Raw genomic sequence first — 9,414 nt, 5'->3', positions numbered from 1 at the left:
CACTGCACTAAGCAAGGAGAGAAGAGCATCTCCAGTGAGGACTATGGCAGACCTCCCCACAAACCATCTCTTTTCCCTCAACCCCATGTGGGACAGAACTTTGGTGTGAAAAGTCACCATAAGGCAGAGGGACCAGTGCCTTCCTGATTGCTCCATCCCTGAAGATATGACTTTGCACAGCAACACCTCCCCACTTCAGGTGAATTCCCTGACTTTCCCTGTTTCTTACAAGCCAAGGGTCTCTTCTTTGCAGGACACCTATTAGGAATTCCAGCCTTTCCCCTGGAAAATGTCTCCTTAGAGCTGTCCTCACTCTGCCCCTCTCCAATGCCTTGCCCAGCTTTATCTCATAACCAGCTAGGGCCAGCCAGCATCTGGGTGTGCTGGTCTAAACAAGATAGAAATGCTGAACAGCTCTATTTCTTCACCTCTGTAATTTAGGAAAAGCAAAGTTGCACTTCATGACCACTCTTCAGCCTTTGATGTGTTCTGATGTACCCTGTACACTTGCAATTTTTTCCCCACATCATTATAGGATAATACTGAGTGTATGTTGACGTAAGAGCTTCCAAAGATGTTTGAAAGGCTTGTTTGTCCCTCTGCAAAGGGAAATCCTCCCCCTCCCTGACATATGCACTTATCACTCAAGAGATTTATTCTTCAAGCCAGCCACTTTCTGGCATTGTTCCTTTTTGTTTATTAGCTATTCCAGACTTTCTGTTGAACAGGAGGTAGGAAAATTGGCAAAACACATGGAAAAGGCTTTCCTTGCGTGACAATAACACAAGACAAGGCAGGGCAAGAGAGACATTTAATTAATACTTTTAACAGTTGTTGATCATAAATGAAGGGGTATAATTCATTTGCATGTACCAGTGCCTTTGGAGGATGAATTAAGGGGAGAGTTTTGGCATTGCTTTTATACTGATGTGCCCTCCAGTCAGACTTAATGTGCATATGGATAAAGCTCACTAAACTCCATTAGAAGAAAGCTTTAAAAAATTCTCCAAACTATCCCTAAATTAATTAGTATATATAATCATTTATGTGGTTTTCCAAAGACTCAACTTTCCATCTTGTTTTCTAGAAAATTACTTTTTATGTTTTCCCTGTTTGATCTCTAAAGTGAAGCCCTTCACCTTTACTGAGATGAGAAGTTCTGTCAATAGGTGCTTGGCTGTGGTCCTGCTCCATGCAGAAGCATTCAAGCAGCCCAGAGATTGGTTTGGCCCCTAGAAATTTTGCTATAATTAAATATTTGTGAACACTTATGTGACTCTTTGATCTGCCATAGATATATAAATGCCAGGAATATGGTCTGAAATCGGTCTGGATGAACAGGCTAAGGCACATCTCCAATATACACTGTTTGTACTCCAAGAAATGAGTTGTACAATGCCATGGATGTTGCTGATAAATCCAACCACCTGCTCTTTTACCTTGTGAAAGGAGGACCCTCTGGATAGATGCTAATTTTAGGAAGACATGGTAATTCTTGTCATGCAAAGTTCTTATGGTTTTTTCAAGATGCAGATCCCAGAACATATTTCAACGTGCTCAAGAGATCTGATCCAGCTTATGCCTTGCTCTGAGTCCTGTTGGGAATCACAGAGCAGAAATTGTCTGCAGCTGTCCCCACATCCTGGGGACACGTGGCCAGTTTTGCCTCCATAACGGGTAAAAGATTGAATTCTTTTTTCTCTTGCTGTACTTTTAGCATGTCCTTCCTTACACAGATGCAAAATCCAAGAATTCCAGGAAAATCTCAACACATGTCAGTCTGAGTTTAAGAGCAGCCTCCATGGGAATGGGAGGTCAGGAGGGTGTATCACCAGCCCCACCACCCCACCCCGAGCAGTTGTAGTGGAACAGACTGAGTTGCTCGGGGCTGAACTGTCTTTCTTTCTCTCGAACTAGAAAAATTCTTTCTTCTCTGTGACAAAAAATTCTTTTGAACAAACCCTCCCCTCTTTTTTCTTTGTGGTTGTTACAAAGACAGTAACTGTTCTCACAAGAAGTCCCACAGTCATGGGTTTGGATGTACATAGTGGCTGCAAAAGGATTCAGAAGGAAAGGAAGCACAAGGACGAGCTGCGTTAGAAAATATTTCCATATTTGTGCAATAGGATTGGAAGAACGAGCACCTCCATGCTTCATAGCTGAAGGGTAAGTTGCTCATCTGCAAAATGTTCTCCCTTCCACTGACAGAAAGCTCTTGAGCTGTTGTACGCTCCTGAAATTTCCAGGGGATGTTTCTGCATGTAACAGTGCTGGATTCAGCACTGCTGGCTTCTCCTTGCCCTGCTGCTCCGGGCAAGTAATAGGTGCTGTAACCCTATGGATGCTTAAAAACTCCTCCAAGGCACTGCGTTGATCATTTTTCTTCCCAAGATTTATTTTAATCCCTATTGGTGCTGCAGTCCAGCTAAGAGTGTATCCCCACAGTGAAAATTAGGAGGCAGAAAGGATTATTGGCTGCAGGAAGAGGTGGCAAAAGCAAGCATGGGCACAGAGAAATACCTGCAGTGCTGACTCACTGGGAGGTGTGAGGACTTTGGTCTGTGCCCTCTGGCTGGGGCCACATTAACACAGCAAACCCTGGAGTGCAGAGCCAGGCAGTGGGAGAGGGGTGCAGCATTTCAGTGGCTCCTGCTCAGCAAATCCCCCTGAGGTGCACCTGGGACTGCAGGACTTGTCTTTGCCTAGAAGGGAACTCGGCCCTGGCAGCATTGGAGGATGAGGTATCACAATATGCTGGGGTCCATGGGTGCAGAGGCTGTCACCCATGACAAGTCTGTCACCCAGAGCATTTGGGGCTGGGACTGGGGTACTTGTGCCTGTTCCTGGTAAGCACTGAGGGAGAATGGAAAATAAAGGGAGTTCTGATGGTGACAAACAGGGACAAAAAAAGGTTGTGCTCTTCAGAAATTTAAAAACAGCTTGAAAAATTATGCTTATGGAGGAGGAAGGAGGAGGGGGGAGACATCTGTGCTTGTTTATTCATTCATGTTTCTGTTGGCCTTTATTATATTTAGATCATGCTAGATGATGACAGAAAATGATGCTAGAAGTATTTTGTGTTTAGTGATGATCTGGAGAGCAGGAATGCTCTGTGGCAGCCAGTGCAGCTCCTCCTGGCCCAGATTCCTTTGCACACATTTGACACTGTTGATACAGCTCACAGTGCACTGTCATCTGATGGAGGTGTAAGCTCCAATCCTTTCTGCTCTGTTGTTTTCTTTATTTTCTGTAACTAGCAGGCTGTTATCAGACAGGAGCAAAGGGAAATCAAACATCATTAAGCACTGCAAGACCTCTGCCCTTCTTGAGGGGACACAGTGGAGTTCTTAATTTCTTTGACAACTAAATAGACACAATGTTCCTCATATTTCTAAACAGTCACTGCAATGAAAAAGGTTCAGTTCTGAAATAAAGGAATTAGTCTTAGAGCTGGTGTTTGAAAAACAATGGGGTGTGTATTTGATATTTTGAAAAACACCAAGCTGGGACATTGTTATAGCCATTTTGGGTGCTTTTATAGCTTATAGAGAGGCAGAAAACCAGAACCAGCATATTGCTTCTTAGAAAGCCTATCAAAGACATCAGGTGTACAATGTAATTTCTGTAAACTGCTTTAATATAACTTTCTATAATAGTGGTGTTCAACGATCACTTTGTTTTAAGCTGCTTTCCTTTTGCCCTGGTCTGATGGGAGAATTCATTGAATGAAGAGAGAGGAAGGAAACAAAGCTGGTGGTCCCAGCAGATCCTGTCTGTGCCAGCTATTGTGCTGTTAGATGGGAACTAAGAGACAAATGGGTCTCTTCTGACAGGTGAAAATGTAATTTTCTTTTTGCTATGTCGTGATGAATTCTGTAGGTTTTTCCCCACAAAGAGCTCACTCTGGTGTTTGTGGTGAGAATTGATTGCACTGAGGATTGATCAGAAGCCTTAAATGCACATCTCCCAGCATTTCTGGGATAAGAGCTGCCTCTGAAACCCCCTTGGTGTCCTGTCATTCTGCAGGACCCATCCCCAGACAAAAAATCAGTGTGTAGGACAGCTCTGGAGAGCTTTAATACTTTATCACATCCTCTCTTACCCTCTCAGAGTGTTTTTCATGGAGGGTCTCAGTGTTGGGGCCATAAGTCATTCACTGTGCCCAGCACATGCTACCAGAGCCTAGGTAGGATTATGTACACAGGGATATGTACCTTGGAATGTGCCTGTGCTCTGGTGTTACTCAACAGCCCAAGCAGAGCTTTGGTTTCTCCTGCAACATCAGCAGAGGGGATGTGCCCTGGCCTAAAGCAGATGCCCTGGGGGGAGTGGATTAGTGGGCTATAGACTTTTGTCCATCCATTCAGCTCCAGTTCCCTTATCTCTCACATTTGTCAGTCTACTGGCTTTTCCACTTCCTCTTAACTCTGTTCCTGGAAGAGGGCGGGGCAGGAAAGGAAATACTCCTTTAAACCTGTCTCCACTGATTTCCATTTCCACAGCGCATGTGATAACGGGCACCAGGCTGCTCTGCTTGTCAGTACCACCGACTAAATCTTTGCTTTGTTCAGTTAGAACAAACACAGGCTGCCAGATACCATTGCAAACTGCCACATCAGCAAGGACTGAACCTGGCCAGGGGAACTTCTGACCAAGAAATAAGATTTCTAGGTTCTGGAGAAGTCAGTATGTTGGATCAGATTCATTGGCTGGCTGCCGTGACAGTCCTGGGAGTCCTGGAGCAAGGTAGGCACCATTGGATGTGTGTGCTCAGGTACTGGCTGGATCAACCTATTGTAACTCCACTGATTTTCTTTTGCTTTCGTATTTAATGTCTCCTGTTGCACTGGCACTTCATTGCTTTTCAGGCAGGGAACTGATATCTTGTTTGGGTTCTGGAGAGCATTCAATCAAATGAATGCAGGAGAAGCCCCTTCTCTAAACTGACCTACCCCCTCCATTCAGAATTTTTTTGGTAGATCTTTCCCTCTGCAAACATGTAGAATTTCCCTCTTTGGGTTTACAGCAACTCCTGAAGTGCATGTAGATGTGAGCATACAAAAAGCTCTGCTGCATGAAAAGGTGGAAGTATGGGCTGTGGTGGCCACATGGAACATCTCCCAGCCACAGGTCCACATTGCATGCCAATTTAATTCAGTATCTGGCTGGCCTATCTGTGGCATCAGTTCCATCCCCACACAGATATCAGAATTTAGAAGAAGAAAAAATTAAACGAATGAAAAAGCCTTGAAATTGTCGGTAATAAAGTGCATCTGAACTGTGTAATAATTTTACCATCTGCTGATTATACAAGAAAGCAGATAACACTGGTAGTACATGACTTGCTTCACTATTGCTCTGGGTCATTCCTTTTCCTTCTCTAAAAGGTACCTGGGATTTTATTCTAACTTTCTCTCCTGGAGGTGTGGGGTTAGGAGGAGACTGCAGATCTTTTTCCTCAGCCTCTGGCCAACTCCTGACTCCAGCATGCCCAGCCATAGGACTGACCATGGCCAGGACTGACCACTGCTACTTTTCTCTCTTTTGCTGCAGCCTACTTCTTCCTCCAGGTGATCTATGCTAGGAGGTTGTTTGGCATTTCACCTCCAAAGATCTCAGGCCCTCCTGAATTTGAAAGGATCTTTCGAGCACAGTAAGAAATTCCTCTTACTTGATGTTTGTCAGATCTCACTAATGGCACTGCCTTTCCCCTGCTTTGCTATTCTTTTCCTGGAACTGTAATTAAGCAATTACCTCCCTTACCAGGTTAAGCAATGTGTTGAAGAGTCAGCGTCAGAATTGGGTTGGCTCTTGAGTCCTAAACCAGCCACTGCTGATAGAAACACAGGAATCTCTGCTGTACAGTGAAGGGCTCACAAAGACATAACCCTTGGTGCCTGAGACTTAGATTGGTTTTATCCAAACCTCAGGCAGCTTCAGCCCTGCTCTGAATCTCACTCACTGGGAAGGACAAGTTCCCAGAGAGATCTCAGCTGGTGCTGGGATGAGGATAACCCAGCATCTCTGCTGTGACTTCTGTGCTAGGGCTGCAGTGGGGAGGGAGGAGCTTTCATATTGTTGTAGCTGACCACTGGAAAAAAAGCAACTGAGTAGCTTGAGCTGGATCCCCTCAGCCATCCCCTTCTTTGCTCCTTCACTAGCCTAGACTCAGCTTCATCCAGCATCTTTTGGTGCTACTGTGCCTTTGGGAGGATAGGGCATGGCATACAAACAATCCCAAGAGTTATGTGCTCCCTCCAACTCCCGCACAAAGCCCAGGCTGCTCTGGCCTTGTGTACTTGAGGGACAGACCTTCCCTACAGCCTGGGGCTTTGGGGCATGGGCAGCAGGGTTTGAGCGGCAGCACTTGGGAAGCAGCAATGGGAATGGTTCATGGAGCCTTTCTGTGCACAGTCTGACCTGGGAATCTTTTACTTTATTTCTTGTAACCTGGAGACCTTCTTCTTTCCATTGTTTAATTTCTGTGAATAAAGCTGGGATGGGAACTGGAGTCTGGAGGCTTTTTATGACAACACTAGTCCTAAAAAGCAAAAGCCTCCAGTGTCTGGAAACTGCTAGGGGAAGCAAAAGAGGAAGAGCTTCCTTCCTTTCCCTAGTTTATGACCTTTCTCTTTCCTGCCAGGGTGAACTCCTCTGAGTATTTTCCCATCTTCCTGGCACTTCTGTGGCAGGCTGGACTCTTCTTCCATCAAGGTGAGAATATCCCATTACCTGGCTTGTCACTGGATCTGTTCCCCTGTGTGCTGCCTCTGTCATCAGGTCCTGCTCAACTTCTGAACAACAAATTAAGCAGTAATTTTGTCTCTGATGGGAGGGTACAGCCAGATGACACAGAGTCTCTATTCCTTCACTTTGGGCTACCTCCTTGGTTCCAAGTAGCTCTGAAAAGCCTTTGGAGATGTCACTGTGATCTCTCCTAAACACAGGTCTGGCTGCAGCCTTGGGTGTGCTCTATCTCTACGCCCGCTACTGCTACTTTATGGGATACAAGGCATCATCCTCAGAAAGGTAAACACACTCATGCACACTCTTGCACACTCTTACACACTCACACACACAGCAGCCCTCAGGGGACTGCACAGTAACCCTTGGGGGGGTCGTTTTTGGAAACATAATGTTCTTTGGGAAAGCTCGAGACTCTTGGGTGCTCTGGGGCTCCTGCATGACTCAGCCTTGTCTCCGAGGCATGATGTGAACATGGACACAGGGCTGGGGCAGCCACACAGATACTGGGCAAGGCTGGGGCTGCCCCAAGCCCTTTTGGGGGTGTGTGTTTGCTCCCTTGAGATGGAAGCAGGGCTTGGGACCCCATGCAGGGGGCAGGGGACAGCCAGGGACTGCCTTTCCACCCACCTCTGCAGGGAGGAAGGGGCTGTTCCAGGCGGGAAGCTCGGTGTCAGCAGCTGCCTCTCTCCCACCAGACTCGCCCCGATATACTTCAGCGCTGGAGTTCTCTGGATTCTCATTGCAGTGTCAGCCCTGGGCATCCTGCATTTCTTCCTCTCTCACTATGTGGGGCTGAACGTCCTCCAGCTTCTCACAGCATGACCCACTCCTCTGAGCTTCACCACTGTACCCACATTTCTCCTCACAGAGAAAAGCAAGGCACGACTTCTCAAGAATATTTCTGGTTTTCACATTCTCTGAGCCTCAGAGAAAGGAAAAACAATTCTTATCTCATTTGCTGTGCCTGTGTTTGTGCCAATGTGGAATGCAATATGGAGTTGGTTTACCCAAAGTGATGGTGTTTTGTTTCATTGGCCTATCAGGGCCAAGCCTGTGTGTGTGTGTCAGGACTGTCAGCTGACAGTCATGAGATGCTGCAATTGTGTGCAGTTGAGTGCTTGGCAGATTCAGTTTAGATGTAATGTAACATAGTGTAATATAGTATAATAAAGTAATTAATTAGCCTTCTGATAAGATGGAGTCCTCCTCATCATTCCTCCCTTCATTGGGGCTTTCTCTGTGAATACTATACACCACTGTCCTCATCTTCGAGTCCTGCTCCCTCTGGCTTGCCTTAACACACTGGCTACAACTCTACAACCCTCAATGAGAAATCCACCCTCACCCGAGCTTTTAACACCTCCTTCCTCACTGTCCAGCACTGGCAGGAGCTGCTGAGCTGTTTAGAAGATATTTTTCCCCCATGGCACTTGGTGTGCCAAGTGCTCCACATCTGGCGGCTCCATCCTGTCTGACGTGGAAACAACAGCCCAGAACGAGGACATATAAAAGAAACTCTTCTCAGTCTGAGTTTCCCAGTGAGCTGCCAAAGGGAAGTGCCACATGTTCCCCATTATCCAGCGGCTCTGCCCTCAGCCCAGGCACAGAACACGGATTCATGCCAGTTTTCCAAGGCCCACACCTAAGAAAGGCATTTGTTTGGAACCAGATGTGGGCTGAGACATAACAAAAGAGGTGAGGGATAAACTGAAGTAGCCACCAACATGTTGTGCAAAAGTCTGTTGGTGCCCTCATGCTGGTTATCAGCCACTGCTGTAAATCAGACTGAGCAAACTCACCACCACTGCTGCGTGTGCCACTTTGAACTCGGCCCGGTGTCCACAGGCACAAATAAAAGGTCACTGAACTTGCTGTGCTGGGTGTCTCTGTGAGTCTGCAGCTGGCACAGAACAGAAACATGAGTGTGTGAGTGCAAGGTGGCTGCCTTTGTTTCCCTGACATGCAATCCAACAAAGCCTGCAACCCTGTGTGCCATGGGAGGAGAGCTCTGAGGAGGGAGAAGCTGAATTTTGGAGATGTTGAGCTCATGGATTGGGGACTGAGCCACTCAGAACCAAAAAGTGGTTTACCCAGTGCTCAGGTCCCTCCTGCATCAGAAGGAGCTGCATTTTCATGAGTCCAGTATGCACAGTACTGATGCTTTTTGCCACTGGTGCCTTCATGTTGTGCCACAGGAAATGCCAGCAGTGCTCTGTGTGTCATCATGGGGGAATTCACAGCAAACCCAGAGAGTGAAAATAATTGCATGAGCATGATGCCAGTCCAACCACATTGTAAAGCCCACTGCTCTCCCCTCCTTTTCCCAGCAGTAGGCATATCTAGACTGTAAGAACAAAAGGGAGGGGCTTTTTGGAGGAAATGATTAATTTTTCACATTGTTTCTTTTCCTTCCATGCATTTTAAATTGGCTTCTCCAACAAAGCATCCAGATGATTTCCCTTTCAGGCTCTCCTGCCTTGGAGTCATGCTGCTGCATTGAAACTGGCAAATGCTGCAGGGTAAGGCTTAAAGCCAAACAAAAGTAACTGTACAACACTTGTCTCTGCAAAGTTTTCAGCACAGCAGGGCCCCATCCTCACCAAAATCCTCAGGTGTCACAGCAAGATAAACAATAACTTTTTCTCCTGGCATCTTTGGTGACACATT

The 9,414-nt window shown here is 46.4% G+C and overlaps 1 protein-coding gene across 5 annotated transcripts; it reads left to right on the top strand.

The window, feature by feature from the left end:
* Positions 1–1,873: 1,873 nt before the first annotated feature.
* Positions 1,874–7,941, top strand: LOC134424752 (leukotriene C4 synthase-like). Of its 5 annotated transcripts, none has more exons than XM_063168805.1 (6): positions 1,874–2,166; positions 4,576–4,746; positions 5,554–5,653; positions 6,644–6,714; positions 6,948–7,029; positions 7,443–7,941. In XM_063168805.1, exons 2-6 carry the CDS (start codon positions 4,689–4,691, stop codon positions 7,567–7,569), a joined length of 438 nt encoding a protein of 145 aa, XP_063024875.1. In that variant the 5' UTR covers positions 1,874–2,166; positions 4,576–4,688; the 3' UTR covers positions 7,570–7,941. The 5 variants fall into 5 exon arrangements, with proteins under 5 accessions (XP_063024875.1, XP_063024873.1, XP_063024876.1 ...); XM_063168803.1 differs by having other exon boundaries at positions 4,572–4,746; XM_063168806.1 differs by lacking the exon at positions 1,874–2,166 and adding an exon at positions 2,574–2,741 and having other exon boundaries at positions 4,572–4,746.
* The last annotated feature ends 1,473 nt before the right edge of the window (positions 7,942–9,414 follow it).

Source organism: Melospiza melodia, chromosome 14 (genome assembly GCF_035770615.1).
Source record: "Melospiza melodia melodia isolate bMelMel2 chromosome 14, bMelMel2.pri, whole genome shotgun sequence".
Lineage (NCBI taxonomy): Eukaryota > Metazoa > Chordata > Aves > Passeriformes > Passerellidae > Melospiza > Melospiza melodia.
Note: the sequence above shows the minus strand (reverse complement) of the source record. Positions and strands in the feature narration are given on the sequence as shown.

Coding starts and splice junctions, on each gene's coding strand:
- LOC134424752 (XM_063168805.1), top strand. CDS start 4,689: ATGTTGGATCAGATTCATTGGCTGGCTGCCGTGACAGTCCTGGGAGTC. Junction 4,747..5,553: donor CCTGGGAGTCCTGGAGCAAG/GTAGGCACCATT, acceptor CTTTTGCTGCAG/CCTACTTCTTCCTCCAGGTG. Junction 6,715..6,947: donor TGGACTCTTCTTCCATCAAG/GTGAGAATATCC, acceptor TCCTAAACACAG/GTCTGGCTGCAGCCTTGGGT.